Raw genomic sequence first — 17,098 nt, forward strand, 5'->3', positions numbered from 1 at the left:
CTGTGGGTTGCAAGGAATTTTGTAATACGGTAGCACATTCATGATCCAATTCCACATTTTATGCTAGAGTTTCATCCAGACATTTCAGCTCCTTTCAACAGTCAGAGAATCTAAGTGGAAAACACCAGCCCACAGAATTCTGTGAATTTGGTCGTCCTGAGGAGGCCGGTATTCTAAATTGCATCTGACTTTGATTCCCTAAAATGAGAGAGGACATGAAAGTAAGTTATTTTGTCCTTTTACTCCTGAAAACTTCATCGAGTTACTCCTTTATTCTAGACTCGTGCTAGGCACAAGGGCGAAGATATCCCAATGGTAAAGTCTTTGGAATTTTTTTAAAAAATGTAATCAAATTTAAAAAAATCAGCAAAAATATTTTATGTTAAATATTAATATACCTTCATTTCATATATTTATTTTAAATTGTTGAACAAAGTAAAAATGCTACATATATATTTTTAAAAAGTCAAAATAAGTTAGTTTATTTTGACCTTATTTCCTACAGGGTTTCATTTGAAGTCCCCTTCAATATTTTTTGCTATGGGAGAGTGTGGCAGTATCAGTGGTTAGCCAGGTGGGGTGCTGAACATACAACTGCTCCTTTTTGGCTGCAGTATCTTACACACGTAAATTTCTCTGCACCCCATGTGGAGACCTGTAATTCTACTCTTTTGAGTCATGTTACACTTGTAAATGGTGAATAGCCAAAAGTAGCAAAGTTATTCAAAAGTGTAAGGGCAAAATTACACATGTAACTGACACAAACTTTGACCTATTTGTCTCATTTCTTAACTGTTCTGTTTCTGTGAGCCTTAGAAAAGTACATTGTGTTGCGGGTGACAACACATACAGGCTGGTTCTGTCAGAGTGCAAGTTGGACAAGAATAAAATTGTCTTCTACATGCATCTTTAAAAGTAACTCTGACCTCTGAATGTATTTGATGCGTTCTACATTAGTACAGGGGACATTGGTGGTTTTTCTCGCCCCAGTCTGCCATTCTTCACATGGTAGGCTTTGGGAAGGGAAAAATATGCATCAGGAGGACCATGCTAAATAGTCCAGGGCACCCAATGAATGAAATGCAACAAACAACAAAGTGATGGAAGGAATGCTTAAAAGGATCTCAACCACGTACAATTGTTTGGACTGCATTCTAGTCGATCATTTTTTCACTTACACTGCCATTATTGTCAGAAACAAAATCAGTTGTTTTCCTTCTCCAATAGCAACTATCCAGTCTGAATTTCATTTCCAGGCCAGTCCCCTTCCTGATAAGAACTGAAGTAAACAGAAAGTGCTTTTTGCCAATTTAGGCTTGTCAATGAGGTATAAGTGCTAGAGCACAGTGAGCACAGAAGCCATGTTTGCGCTTACCTATTGGACTTAGAGCGTCAACCACAATGAACAACAAAGTAATGAAAGGAAAGCTTGAACTAATCTCAGCCACTGATTATCGCTCGGGCTGCAATTCAGTCCATTCTGTTTTTTTAACCCCATTGGTACCTCTGACAAGAACAAGCGATATGCAAAATAGCATTGGTCCATATCCACTAGCAACAGTCCACCCCTAACATCACACCATGTCTCTTCTAAATGAGTAGCGAGAACTGTGAGTAACTCAGGACGAGATAACTGGCAGCAGTTTCTCCGCCATACCACAATCAAATGACCCACTTTGTCCAAAAGTAAAAGCATTTTTCTGTAACTACAGTTATCAACAAAGTCTCACAACATTCATGGTACTTTTATGGCACTTGTAGCTGCAGAGTAATTTAGGTGCAATGTAAATGTTTCCCTTCATTATAAATGTTGATGCCTTTGTGATTAGGCTCATCACTTTGCAAAAACAGTTTTCCGCTAAATGAAAACTTTGCATCTTTTGCAAGAACATGCTAACCTGTTAAATTTCGTTTATTTTATTTTAGCTATAATTGTGGAAAACTTTTCCCTGTTTTATTCAACTGAAGAAGACCAGCTTCTAAGCTACAACGATCTTCGACATTACCAAATCATATGGAATATGGTAGATGATAAGCGAGAGGTAAGATCAGCCAATTGGCTTCCACTATGCCCTGGAAAAGTGTATATAAATTATGTAAGAGTGTTCATGTTTTTTTATTTAGCATTCATCTCTGGTTAAAACGTTAGCACTTTTAACATCAGTAGCTTCAAACACACATCTACTGCAAGTCTTTGTTGTGATTCAACAAATCACTGTGGTTGGCATCTAAGACATACCACTGAATACCTACACTAACACACTTAATTCAGATTTAAAGGTTGGGAATTTCCTTAATGCACTCTGACTCTGAAACTGCAGAGCCTTAGAATGTGATTGTCTTGATCAATATTGAGTATATCAAATCCTTTCATGATGTTGCAACATCTACACATTATGAGTGACTATAAAATAAAGACGATGGGCCAGGCTTGTGGGTGTTTTGTTTTTTAACACCACACTGTTATCTTGAAATTATCTGACAGATTTCGAATTTTTCCCTATAAAAAGATATGTTAAATTCAGATGACTAGGGAGGATTCTTTTGTGGTGTTCTGTATCAAATACCTAGTTTGCCGTCTACAGAATATTTTGTAGGAATGGTCTTGAAATCAGACACACACATTACAAAAAAAGTATGTGTGTTTTTTTCATAACCAGGGATAATCTCTTGGATTTTTTTTACTGATGGCTCTGTTGATTGTTTCCCACTGGCTATGTTTGCCAGTTTTGGTATCCTTAATCATCAGGTGATGTTTCATAAATTGGAGGTGGTTACGCCTAGCTTTGCCGGGGTTTGAGTGAAATCTGTTTAGGAATACATTTGACTGGCTAAGGCATGTGAGTGACCAAAACACTCAGGTGGAGGCTGCAGAAGATCAGAACTTTAATAAAGACAGAGGAAGTAACTATTTGCAGGCACGCTAGAGGAGAACACTAGGCATGGGGTTAACAACATTGAATGAGTCTCAGAATGCCATAAAGAGGTAAGTTACCTTAGCATACCAGTCAATGCAGTCCAGTACATGTAGGATTACTTCTTGGAAGTTTGAGGGCATTTATGATGCTGTGTGTTCAGGCATATGTCGTTCATCTGTTGGATTGTGATAACAAGGGCAAATGTACTTGATTGTTACCTTATGACTGTTGGACTGAGACTCATATCACTGTGCCTGTGCACAGTGGGCAAGCCATTGGGGCTCTGGGTCCCCTATCCTTAAAACCCTGGCATCTACAGAGGTGTCTGTTCCTGCTGATCTAAGCAATGATGTGTCCACTGCACCCCCTCCTACCCTTGTTGATATCCATATGTAGACTGCAGGTACAGAGAATCAGTCGTCATATGGCTGTGGAGTCCACAAAAGCACCTTGGTGGAAGAAGTGTAAACAAGATCATTCATTTGATCACAATAGCTAGGAGACTTTCAATGGATTACATTACTATGCGCACTCCTGTATGATATCTTATGTGCCTGAATAGTGATTACCTGAATATGTGTCAGCGACACACCTCCAAGGCTAAAGCTGCCCTCTTCTGCTTGCTACAGTACATGATGGTTTCGTAGTGGCAGTTGTCTGACCACCCTAAAATGGAATAGTTGTTGCCTAGGGTCTCCGAAAGACGGCCCATATTTGCCCATGATTCGTAGTCTTCTGCTGATGGCATTGTTCTGAGCCACATAAGCAACACCTGAGTCCTACATCAGGCCCACTAATTTATATGTGAAGAACTAATGTTGACACATTCCCAGATGCAGGTACATGAATCTCTAACTGAGCACACAAATTATTCTCATAGTGCATTGTGTCTGGAAATGTTCCCTTTTATATATTATCTGGTCTTGAAGGTGGGGTGATATCTTTTAGGGGAAGTTGCTGTTACCTTTGAAAAAGTAGAGCATCATGAATAGTTGGAGAAGAGAACAGAGGAATTGCATATTGTTCGATGTATGTACAAATCACATTTTGGATGTTGCAGATATTATAAAATGCTCATAATCACGGAAAAAGACTACTTTTCGACAATCGACTGCCCAACACCTTCTTTCTTCAGAAGGAACATTTTTAACAAAATGTGTAGCTCTGCTTATAATTCAGTTATTTCATCATCCCAAACATTGTGTGGAATACTTTAATTTCAAAATTGACAACATTGAAGCTGAAGTAGAAAGCTCTTAATGTAAATACTCAATTCTCCATTATAAGAAATACCAAACTGTCTTTTTCTACATTCACAAAGTTGACCATCCCTTAGATAATATCCGTTTTTAAAAATTGCAGTACCTCAGGATCTCCTCTGGAAAGTCATCAAGCTAAGGTTTGAAAAGAAATCTTGATTCTTAAAATTGCTACTCCAATGGTCACAGCATCAATTAGTCTGGAAAGATATCTGTTTGGCCAAAGCAAGCTATTGTTATCCTTTTTTTTTACTCATGCCAGTCAAACAGCAGGCCAGTTTCAAACTTTTCTGACCTAACTAAGAAAACGGAACCAACAAGGTGATATCGCTCATTTCCAACCCTGGTCCTTTGATCACTCCCAACTGGGCTCATGCAGGGGGACCTGGTCTGTACCACGAGACCATCTACTGTAGGAGGCTCCAAAGTGTGAGGAGAGCAGGGAGGGGCCGAATCCCAGGGCCCGAAAGGATCAGTTTTCTGAGGGTATCACTCCAAAGCAGATGGTATGGAAGGTGAGATGGAGGAGGAGGAAGAACTCACCCTTGCCACCTGTTCAGGCTCAAAGCACAGACCCGGGTCTGAAAAGCCAGTCTCTGGATACCACTGACAAGTGACCCTGCATTGAAAGGCCTTCATCCATGTTCAATCGCCTAAGCAGGGAAACCCATCAAGGTACTTATTAGTCTGTCTTGAATTTTGGCTAGAGGAGGGTTGTCTTGGGCTTTGCCTTTTCTGCAGGGTCATCCCCAAACATTCTGCCTTAACCGTCCTGTTTTCTGAACCTGTTTTTGTCGGCCTTTAGGACTCTGTGCTTTTTGCCACCGCTAACCAGTGCTAAAATGCATGTGCTCTCTCTTTTCAACATAGTAGAATTGGCATACACCCAACTGAAACCTTTAATTTACCTGTAAGTCCATAGTAAAGTAGTATTACATGTACCCAGGGCCTGTTAAAGCCCTACATAGCCCAGAGGGCAGGGTGAAGTGTATTTAAAAAGTTGGGCATGTACTTTTAACGTTTACATGTTCTGGTAGTTAAAAACTCTTCAATTCGTTTTCATTACTGCAAGGCCTACCTCGCCCATAGGAAGCGATTGGGTTACCTTATTACATTTAATAAGTGCAATTTTTCTATTGGAAGCAAGTGGGAATGTTGAGTTTGGAATCTAAATAATTGTACTTTAAAGCCCTCTTTAATGGTAAAATCATATATAAAAAAAACCCAATATTCTAACTAAAAATGCCACATTTAAAAAGTTGGCATTTTCTTGTCTAACTATTTGGTATCTGCAGCCTGTATCCTGGGTCACATGACTAGGTGCATCTGGCAGCTGATCTTTGTGTATTGCTCCCAGGCTGTTAAACAAAGGGCAATAGGTTTTGGAAGGATGTACCTCCTCTGACTTAATGAGGGGAAGGAGCTGTCACCTAGCATACTTGCACATCACAAATGCCCTGCCTGGGCACACTCACAAAGCGTTTCTCACTAATCTTTTGTGAACCTAGACGAGCTGAGGCCAGGGCCGGGAGGCAGGAAATCTCAGACACCTCTTGGGATGGAAACCTCTAGTACCTTCTCCTACTTCAAAGCTGGCATGAGGTATAAATAATTGACCATCAGAACCAACTCTTCAGTACACCTCTGGACTTGTGGAAGACTCAGAAAGACCGTTGTGCTGCTCTCCTGCAAGAAGGACTGCTACCCTGCTGCCTTGCTACTCTACTGCCCTGACGCCTTGCTGCCTGAGTGAAAGGACTGGACCCACATCATGAACCCTGGACCACAAGGGTGACTCGGAGGGCTAGTTAGCTGGCCTCCTGATCAGATCCTCAGAGACAGAAAAGGCCTCAACCATCTTAAACCCAGCACCTGTGCTCAGTCTGGTGTGAGTCTTGTCCCCATGTGGTACCATCCCAGACCTGGAGCCTTGGAAAAGGGCCTAAAGGTGCTCTGGCAGCCCAGCTGTGATCCTGTGAACAGAATCGACACAGCAAAACACATCTCATTGCAGTTCCGCGTCAGAACTGATGCTGTTCAATGCATCCCCAACAGAGGACCTTGTGTAGCATGCCGCTATCTCCTCGGAGCCACAGTTGCACAATGCACCCTCAATGCAGGCCTATGCATTCCAAGACTCTTGTCGGAGGGATCCTCAATGGCAACGCAGGATTCTGCCTTGCGGTCCTGCAGCTTCTTCGGAGCTGCCAGTGCACGATGCATCTTTGACACAGGAGTTCTCATCGTAAGTTCCTCATCAGCAGTATTCTTGAAGGCAACGCAGGACCTCGCATCGCAGCCTTGCTGCTCCTCAGAACTGCTGCTACATGTTGCACCCTCAGTGCCTAAACTCAGAACGTTCCACAAGTCCCTCATCAACAGCATCCTTGATGACAACGTGGAACCCCACATCGCAGCCTCGCGGCTCCTAAGAACCGCTGCTGCATGATGCATCCTCAATGCAGGAACTTACAACACTCTGCAACCAGGATTTAAGGTACTTTGTTCAGCAGGCCTATATATCCGGCCTGGTCTCCATCGTGGTCAGCGTGAACTTGTGAATTTGTCCTGGTCTAGCGCGACCAGATAACCACAGTTAGGGCTTTGTGCTTCTAGACATTATTTTCACTTAAATCTTTAAAATTACATATTTCTGGTTCTATCGATTGGATTTTTGTAATATTGGTCTCAAATAATAATTACATTTGAATTTATTTTTCTAAATTGGTGTGGGATTTTTCTCGTGTTGTGTTTTTACTTTATTACTGATTGGTGCTGCATAAATACTTTAGAGATTGCCTCTAAGTCAAGCCTGACTGCTTTGTGGAAAACTACCAGAAGGTTAAGCACAGGTTAATTAGAGGTTTGCTAATGTTTCACCCTGACAAAGACTGTGGTTGCTACTTGAGTAGGGTTTCACCCCCATCAACCAGTAATCCAATTTCCAATAACCGATATTAAGGATAATATAATCCTTGATTACCACCAGGCTGATCTTTGTTCTCCTTGTAGCAAAGCAGCCATTACTACAGCAATTATGCCCATTGGCAGATGGTAGCAGTGCCAGAGCTAAATTTGTCCAGGGCCTTCAACACCATCAACCATACCACTTTACACCTGAGGTTGGCTCAGTATAGTGTAAAGAACATTACGCTCTTGATTGATTTGTTTTTCCCAGATTCTCAGGCTGTGAAGGCTAAGTGCGTAGATGCCAGATTGTTCAACTATTTTTGGCATTTCATAGGATGCATTTCTCTTTCCACTCTTGTTTTACCTCTGATTGAACTGCTTAAATCATGGAACACTCAGTTTTACAAATATGCAAATGATACTTACATTATTCTGAGGCACAACCCACTAAAAAGGTAGGATTTTGCACTGGTCATCCAGAAATTTATAGATAAATGTGAGCCAGTAATCTGAAATTAAACTCCTACAAGAAGCATATTTTGTTAGTTGGCAGGATTTGAGTCATGTGACCAAATCATTCAATTAATCAACTTGGATTTGTTGAGTGTGACAAACCACCCTTGAGTGTATCCAGGCACTGGGTTCTTGCTGGGATCAGTCAAAGAGCCAGGTCTTGGATCATTTTCTGAATTCAGGGAGAGAGGATGCTGTTCAGAGGTGCAGGGGAGATCTTTCCAGGATTTGATGGCAAGGTAGGAGAAGAAGTGTCCCCCACTGTTGGTTCAGCAGAGGTGGAGAGTATGAGCAAGAATGAGGGATGTGGAGCGCAGGTGTCTAAAGGGTTGGTGGAAGTTCAGGCAGTGGTTGATGTATACTGGGCGCTGGTCTTGGAGGGCCTTGTTGGTGTGTGTCAACATCTTTAATTGCTATCTTTTGTGGACAGAGAGGCACTGGAGGTTCCTGAGGTGGGGATGATGTGGGCCTGTTTGGGGAGGCCGAGGATGAGTCTGGTAGCTGAGTTCTGTATCACCTGGAGTCTGTTCAGAAGCTGGGTGGTGAGTTTTGCATAGAGCACGTTGCCGTAGTCCAGTCAGCTGGTGACTAGGGCTTGAGTGATGGCTTTCCTGGTGTTGACTGGGAGCCATCTGAAGAACTTTTGGAGCATGCAGAGATGTGGAAGAAGACGGAGGAGACTTGGTGATCTGGCAGTTCATGGTGAGTTTGCTGTCTATGATGATGCCAAGATGACAGGCGTAGTCTGTTTATGTTGGTGGGGGTCAGAATTTGGAGGGCCACCAGGTGTCTTTCCATGGGGAGGTGATGTTCCCAAATTTCACCACTTTTGAATTCTCTGTGTTGAGCTTCAGGCAGTTAGTTTTCATCCAGTCGGCGATGCTCGTCATGCAGTCATGGAAGTTAGTCCTACTGGTGGAGGGGTTTTCCTAGAGTGAGAGGATGAGCTTGTATCGCCTGCGTAGAATATGATGTTGAGGCTGTGTGTTCCGACTATGTCGGCCAGGGGCATCATGTACGTGTTGAACAGGATGGGGCTGATGGATGAGCCTTGAGGGATGCTACAGATGTTGCTCTTGGGTTCTAAAGCAATGGGTGATAGATGGATTTTTTAGGTTCATCTTGTGACGTAGGATGCAATACATTTGAGGGTGTCTCCCTGGATCCCGATGTGGCTGAGTGTGTGGTGAGATACGATGTCAAAGGCTTCTGAAAGGTCGAGGAGGATCAGGGCCACTGTCTCTCCACAGTTCAGGAGGGATCTGATGTCATCGTTGGCGGTGATCAAGGCGGTCTTGGTGCTGTGGTTGGTGTGAAAGCCGGTTTGGGTGGTGTCCAGCGTATTGTTGTTCTCCAGGTGTTCAGTGAGTTGGTAGTTGATGGCCTTCTCGAGAACTTTGGCGCTGAAGGGGAGGAGAGAGAAGGGACCATAGTTATTGAGTTTGCTAGTTTTGGTGGAAGGTTTTTTGAGGAGGGGGTCTGCCCTCTGGTGTTTCCATTGATTGAGAAAGGAGGCTGTGGTGATGGATGCATTGAGAATAGAGGTGAATTTGCAGAGGAATTCCTTGCTCCCGAGGATTGAGAGGTGAAGGGGATGGTGGTACATGGGTGCTCCAGAGTGGATGGAGTTCATGATGGCTGTGGTGATCTGAGTGGTGAGCGGTTTCAATGCGGTGAGAGGTTGGTTGTGCACGGGGTCAGTTGGTGTGAGGAGGCTGTACAAGTCAGTGGGTTGGTATTTCAAGTGGCTGTAGATGATGGATATCTTGTTGTGGAAGTAGTCAGACAGGGTGTTGAGGAATTCCTGGGAATGCTGAATGGTGTTCTCTATGCCTGAAGGGCAGGGGAAATCTCTGATGATGTTGAAGAGCTTCTATCTGGCATTGGAGCTGGCTTCAATGCAGTCCACCTGGGCACATCTTTTCGTGTCTTTCAGGTGTTGATGTTATTTGTTGAGGGCTGACTTGAGGGTGGCTCTGTCTGTGGGATCTTTGCTGATGTGACATTGTCTTTATATGTGTTTGCAGTCACTGCTCATGGTCCTAATTCCTGGTGTATACCAGCTAGCTTGTTTGGTGGAAATATTGGTCTTGGTGGGCTTGAAAGGGGCCACTCTGTTGGTGCATTTGGTGATCAAGGAAGAAAAGTTCTCGAAGGCTGGTTCCAGGTTGGTTGTGGAGGCGGGATGGGTGGTGTTGAGGGTGTCTGTCCATTGGAACTCTGTCTCTTTGTTCCAGCTGTGGTGGGAAGAGTTGTGAGGCTTGGTAGTGGTACATGAGGTTTATTCGGTTGTAAAGTAGACAATGGCGTGGTCAGCCCAGGTAAGCTCGGTGACCAGAGTGAACTTGACTCTGTCGCTGGCGGTGAAGATGGGGTCCTGCGCTGTGTGTGGGGTTGGTGACCAGTTGGGTGAGGCCGATGTTGCTCGTGCTTTCTAGGAGTTTGGAGTGTTTGTGTCTTTGGGGTCATTGAGGTGGAAGTTGAGGTCACAGAGGAAGATGTAATGCTTGGAGTTGATGGCAAGTGGGGCTAAGGATTTGGGAATGGCATTGCAGAAGCCAGGGCTTGCTCCTGGGAGTCTGTAGGCGAGGGTGCCTCTGATGGTCGTTCTCCCGCCTGTTGAAATTGAGGTGCTCCATAAATGGTGTGCTGTCACCTTAGGTGGTGATGCAACAGATGGTTCTTTTGTGGATGATGGCGGTGCCTCTCCTTGTTTGTTGTTGTGTTCTTGATGTCCTTTCTTGAGGTCATTAGGAGTATCAATGGCGATATCCGGGGTGGAGGAGGGGTTGAGCTTAGACTCTGAGATGAACATAACGCTGGGGTGAGGATGATGATGATTTCCCAGAGTATGGTGGTGTGTCTGCAGAGTGATCGGGAATTGAGCAGGAGGCAGTGGAATAATTCCAGGGGTATAGGCCACATTACATCGTATGCATTTCCAACGCATGCCATTAAAACGTGGTTATTACAACGACCGTCTTGTTACATCACAAACCATTACAACGCAAGTCGGAACAGCAACTTACTGTTAGGGGGGCGCTGGATTTTGGAGTAGCATGATTTACTTTTCCAACTCCAGTCTGTGTAACAGTAGGGAAGGTGTTGGATTTTAAATCCAACACTTTCTGCCTCCTACAGCAAGTCGTTGTTCCGATTTGCGTTGTAATGATATTCGATGTAACAATGTTGTGGTTGTAATGACAGCGTTGTAATGGCATGCATTGTATCGCATGTGTGGTAAACGATGTTTACCATTCCGGGGCAGTCGTGGTTGTTGAGGTGGGTGTGATGATGGTTTCCATGAGGGTGGGAGGGTCTGAGCTGCTGGTGAAGAGGCAAAGGTGGCAAGCGAGGGGTCCTAATATTGATCAAGGAGATGTGAGGCTGCAGTTGATGTTACAGTGATCGAAGTCCAAGGTTCAGAGCTCAGTGGCGGAGTATCTTTTGGGTGGCAGGAGCCCCAGGGTTCCTGGTGCTGGGCGTGGTCCAGGCACGACCAGGTTGCCTTTTGTGTGCCATTGGCACGCCAGCAGCGCAGCCGCACTATGGCCTCCGTTAAGTAGGTACTGGGAGCAGGGAGGGGTGCTGGGAGGCGGTGGGTGGGGCTATCCAGGAGGTGGGAAAATCGGCAGGAGGGCAGTGAGAGAAAAACAGGGAGAAACCCAATGAAAACGAGGGAAAAGCAAGGAGAAGGCACTCAAAAAAGGGGGAAAACAGGTAGAAAAGCAATGAAAACGAGGGAAAAGCAAGGAGAAGACACTCTGAGAAAATGGAGGAAAAACAAGGAGAAAGCTGTGAAAATGAGGGAAAGGCAAGAAGAAGGCACTCAAAATGGAGGGAAAAGCATGGAAAAAGCATGGAAAACAAGGGATAAGGAAGCAGAAGGCATTCAAAAAATGGGAGAAAAGCCAAAGAGGGGACAGTGAAAATGAGGGAAAGGCAAAGAGAAAGCACTCATAAATTGGGAGAAAAGCAAAGATTAAGCAGGGGAAATTAGAGAAAAGCAAGGAGAAGGCCCTCAAAAAACAGAGGACGAAGCAAGAAGTAAACAGTGAAAATGAGGGAAAAGCAAGGAGAAGGCACTCAAAAAACGAGGGGAAAAGCAAAGGGAAAGCAGGGGAATTGGGGAAAAAAACAAGTAGAAGACAGCATTCCCAGGTCTACCACTCATGCTAAATCTGCGAATGCACCAAAATCCATGGGTGGATACATGGAGCAAGCAGCAGTACAACAGGCACCCACTCTCTACCCATGGAATGCCTTCCTGGGGCTAAGTAAAGCAAGGTAGAGATTTGCACTGCCTTACGCTTCCCCAGATTCATGAAGGCATGCAGGGCTATGCACGGTGGCCTCGCTTGACTTGATAAATCTGACTTTAGTGTTGCGTTGTCCTTGCACCCCCTTGCTTGGTGCAAGGGCCACACAACATTATTATAAATATGGGCCAAAGTCTTCTAGCCTGAAGGTCCACCTTTACTTCAAAAACATTTCGAGAGATATGTTCCCTCTCATGCTTTGTGCTCAGCACCCAATTCATGCCCACGTCTAAAAAACCTCATGGGCTAGATGGTATGTCCATGGCTTTTCAGTTGATACAGCAAACCTCATCTCTTCAAACAGGCTTCACCTGACCCATAACTCTTCCTTTGATGGCCGTAGTGAGTTAAACTTAAATGTCTCATCGGCAGGCGGTCACCTGTGTGATGAAATTGTACTTTATAGGAGTAGTTGATGGTTAGGTCAAGACAGTGTTTGTGTTATTTTGAAACTTTGGATAGTTTCTCAGTTGATCTGTTCAATTTCCTCTGTGATCAACCAATGTGTGTTTTTTCTGTGCAAAACCCACTCTGCCTCCTTTTTGGGGTGGCAAAGAGTGGATCATCAGCAACTGCTGGCTTATTTACTCGCTATTATGTTCACATTCCATATACAATTACAGTGGCTGTTCTGTTGCTGGATGAGTCTATTCACAATTTTCACCAATAATGGGTTTGCTTGATCAGTTCCTTTGAGATTTGAAGTGTGACTTCACCTTTCATAACCAAATAGTTAATTTAGAATTATCTAAATGTATAATATTTAAGAAGACCTATATCGATTTTTTTCAGGGTGTTATTCCTACGTTCCGCGTAAAGTTTCTCTTGAGGCTGCTCCGTGGGAGATTGGAGGTGGACCTTGATAAAGACAAACTGTTGTTCAAACACATGTGCTATGAAATGGAGAGATTACACAGTGGTGGTGATGTTACGTTTCATGATGTTCTCAGGTATGTAGTGAAAGTGTGTGTTGTGTAGTGACGTTACCAGTACATAATCTGGTATTCCTTCACGTAGCAAATGTACAAACTAATCAATGAATCCAGTAAGTAGAAAGACGTTAGGCTTACATTTTGGCATCTGGCTGATTTCCATGTATTTAACATAAATAAATGTATAATCTCACGTCATATATCAAGACAAATATTTATCATACTGGTGAGTTTCAGGCACGCAAACATTGACAAATGATCAAGGTGACATTGAAGGTGGTACAAGAGAGGGGCATTTGACGACTGTCAGGTGCTGACTGAAGTCTTACAATATATTGATCTAGGATGGCAGGGGTGCCAAGACGTTTCCACCCATTGGTGACTTTTAATTATATAGTTTGTCAGGCAGCTCAAAATATGAATTCAATTGTTTTAACACCTCTTATTCTCATGACGAGCTCAGCTAATCATGAGGCACAGTGCTCGTGTGCTCATGACGAGCTGAGCTCGTCATTAGCCGTGGAACGCTCACACGCGGGGATAATTCCACTGCTGTGCTGAACGTTCCACGGAAACGGGTATGGTCATGAGCTGATGCCCCTGTGCTGAGCTCGTCATGAGCACAGGGGCACTGTGCGCGCCCCCCCGCCCTCAGCACAGCGGGTGAATTGCCCCCGCTGCGAAGGGGTTAAGGGACCCTGGAGTCATCCCTGAGAGGATGGTGCAGTAACACACTACACACCTATGAGGGAAATCCAGTGACTTACAAGGAAGAATCACACTCTGTCTTTCACAAACGCTCTCCTTTGAGCGTTGGTGCAACCAGTCATGGAGCTGAGGACAGAACATTTTTTAGCATAATTGGGCATAATAATCCAGTTTGTGCTAAGTGCACTGTAGTAATGGGAAGATGTGTCAAATCGAGTTATGGTTGTGCCGTGGCACAACTGAGACAGTGCTTTCAATGTATGATTTGGCCCCTCTATGTTGCATCATGCAAGTGATGTGCCAAGAGGACAACTAGCGGCTTGGTCAAAAACGTTAGTTTGATACCATTTCTTGTTATAGCTATTTCAGTTGTGAAAAACTCATTTGATATTTAAAAATGAGTGAAGCTTTAGTTTTCTTCTGGAATGCATTGGATAAGTCTTTATATGGTAAACAAATATATAAAGACTCTTGTTGGTCTGGACCTTTCTGCAGGGTCATCTCCAAACTTTTTTGCCTCTACCCTCTTTTTCTAAACATGTTTTTGTTGGTTTTCAGGACTCTGTGCTCTGTACCACTGCTACAGTGTGTGTGCTCTCGCTTTTAATATGGTAAAATTGGCTTACACCCAAGTGGTACATATAATTTACTTGTAAGTCCTTAGTAAAGCGGTACTACATGTACCCAGGACCTGTAAATTAAGTGCTACCAGTGGGCCTGCAGCACTTTTTGTGCCACCCACTTAAGTATCTTTTAAACATGTCTCAGTCCTGCCATTGCCTCCTGCTGTGCAGTTTTAAACTGCCATTTCAAACAGGTAAAATATAATCTTTTGCCAGGCCTAAACCTTAATTTTTAATACATATAAGTCACTCCTAAATGGGCCCTAAGCAGCCCATAGGGCAAGGTGCAATGTTTTTAAAACGTTAGACATGTACTTTTAACTTTTACATGTCCTGGTAGTGAAAAACTCTTAAATTCATTATTAATTCCAGCAAGGCCTACCTTTCCAATAGGATAACATTGGGTTACCTTAATAAATTTCATAAGTGATAAGCAGATGTGAATGTTGAGTTTGGTGTATTAAGAATAGTAATTTAAAACCATCTTAATGGTAAACTAAGAAATCTAAAAATGACACTTTTAGAAAGTTTGCATTTTCTTGTCCTACCCATTTGGTGTCTGTAGCCTGTATCCTGGGTCATATGACTAGGTGTAGCTGTCAGTTGGTCTTTGTGTATTGCGCACATACAGTGAGACAAAGGGGAAACAGATGTTGGTAGGATGGGCTCTGACTTGATGAGGGGGAGGAACTGTCTTCTACCACACTTGCACATCACAAAGGCTCTGCCTGAGCACAATCACAAAGAGTTTGACACTCGTCTTGTGTGACCTCAGACCAGCTGGGACAAGGAGGCAGGAAATACAAAACACCTTTAGGGGATGAAATCTACAGAACTTTAGTCTACTTTAAAGTGGACATCAGGTATGAATAATGGACCCTCAGATCCAACTCTTCAGTACACCTTTGGACCTGTGGAAGACTCAGAAGGACTGCTGTGCTGCTCTGCAGGAAGGACTGCTACTCTGTTTTCCTGCTGCCTTGATGTCCTGCTGCCTGGGTGAAATGGACTGGACCTGTAGCTTGAACCCAGGATCACCAGAGTGACTCCAAGGGCTGGTTGGCCTCCTGATCAGAGCCTCAGGCGCAGAAAAAGCTTCAACCTCCTTGAACTCAGCACCTGGACTCTGTCTGCTACAAGTCCTACCCCTCAAAAGGTCCTATTCCAGTCTTGGGCCCTTGGAAGTGGTCTTCAAGGTGCTCTGCCAGCCCAGCTTTGGTCTTCTTTGTAGAACCAATGCAGCACAATGCATCTTCTCACTGCTCCAGTTCAAAAACACTGGAGCACAATGCATCCATGACACAGGACCTCATGTGCCAGCCCACAGGCTCCTTGGGACTGCCACTGCATTATGCATCCTCGACACAGGCCTTTGTATTGCAAGCCCCATGTTGACCGCATCCTTGACGATGACGTGGGACCCCGTATCGCAGCACCGCAGCTTAATTGGAAATAAGGCTGCTCGGCACATTCTTGATGCCGGACTTCGCATTGCAAGCCCCTAGTCCACATCTTCCTCAATGACGATGGAGGGCTTTACATCCCTGCACAGCAGCTTCCTCAGAACCACCGCTGTGTTATGCATCCTTAACACAGGATTTCACAACACTTCCAAAACCAGGATTTAAGGTACTTTTTTCTGTGGGCCTATCTTGGTCCCTGTATCTGACCCATGCTCCATTGTGGTCAGCCTAAACTTGTGATTTTGTCCCAGTCTGGCGCAAGCAGATAACCACAGTTGGCACTTTGTGCTTCTAGGCACTATTTTTACTTAAAACTTGTAAATTACATATCTCCGGTTCTTCTGATAGAATTTTTGTCATTTTGGTCTCAAAGAATTTATTGCATTTCACTTAGTTTTCCTAATTGTCGTGTGATTTTTCTTGTGTTGTGTGTTCACTTTATAACTGTTTGAAGTGCTGCATAAATACTTTACACATAACCACTAAATTAAGCTTGACTGTTTTTATGCCAAACTACCGGAGTGTTAAGCACAGGTTAATGTGGGATTTGCTTGTTTCACCCTGACAGAGATTGTGGTTGCTGCTTGAGTAGGATTTCTCAATACAACATTTTTATTGTGTGCTCCAAAAATTCATTTTATTGCTGCCAATGGCTTCTATGGCACTGATTACGAGCTGGACAGTCTTGGGGGAACTGTACACTTATATGCAAATTTACCATTAAAAGATTGATAAATCTACCCCAAATGCCATTCAGTTACAAATGAAATCACATGGAATGGGACATTACCGCGTGGCACTGATTTTTCTTTCATAACACCCCACTGAATTCCCAAACCCATTGTGTTCCATACAAACATTGGTAATTGTACGCAAGGACCTCTGAGTGGGGTGGGCGGGAAGAAGAGGGTTGTGGGGCTGAGGGAATAGGGTGTAGGGGGCAGGGGAGTGAAGCAAAGGTACTGTCTGGCACAGGGAGCATTGTACGCTTCCCCCTTTCAGAATAAAGGTCCTAATTATGATGCCGGTGACCGATTCCGACCGGCATCGTGTCGGAATGGAAACCGATCGACTAGTAGTCTGCGGTTCCATCTGACAAATTTGGATGCGACCGCCCATGAGGCGATCGTAAACATCCATTTCTCCATTACAGCTTGTGTAGCGGCTGGAAAAAGGCTGATGCACAACCCCCATTAGAAAAATGGGTGTTTACACACATCCATGCACCATGGGCCAGGTACCATGTGGTGCCTGGCAAGCGGGAATGGATGTTTGGGGGACACCTCTCTTATCGGAGGCTTTGGAGGGTCATGGGCCCTGCTAGTGGCACCCAAAGTCCGTGTTTGACGGTTGGACCACCATTGAAAGGCTGCCTGAAAGGGAAATCGTAATCCCTACGGAGGTGCCTGAGCAGGCACCGCCCCATTGTAGGGTATTTTTCCAATCGCTGTCA

At 44.1% G+C, this 17,098-nt stretch overlaps 1 protein-coding gene across 1 annotated transcript in view; it reads left to right on the plus strand.

Moving 5' to 3' along the window:
- NALCN (sodium leak channel, non-selective) overlaps window positions 1-17,098 on the plus strand; it is a 2,672,759-nt gene that overhangs the window by 2,637,456 nt on the left and 18,205 nt on the right. Inside the window, exons 38-39 of the mRNA XM_086934370.1 lie at window positions 1,927-2,042; window positions 12,712-12,869. Coding sequence (XP_086790496.1) covers window positions 1,927-2,042; window positions 12,712-12,869 — 274 coding nt within the window. The remainder of the gene's footprint in view (window positions 1-1,926; window positions 2,043-12,711; window positions 12,870-17,098) is intronic.

This window comes from Lissotriton vulgaris, chromosome 8, assembly GCF_964263255.1.
Source record: "Lissotriton vulgaris chromosome 8, aLisVul1.2, whole genome shotgun sequence".
NCBI classification, from domain to species: domain Eukaryota; kingdom Metazoa; phylum Chordata; class Amphibia; order Caudata; family Salamandridae; genus Lissotriton; species Lissotriton vulgaris.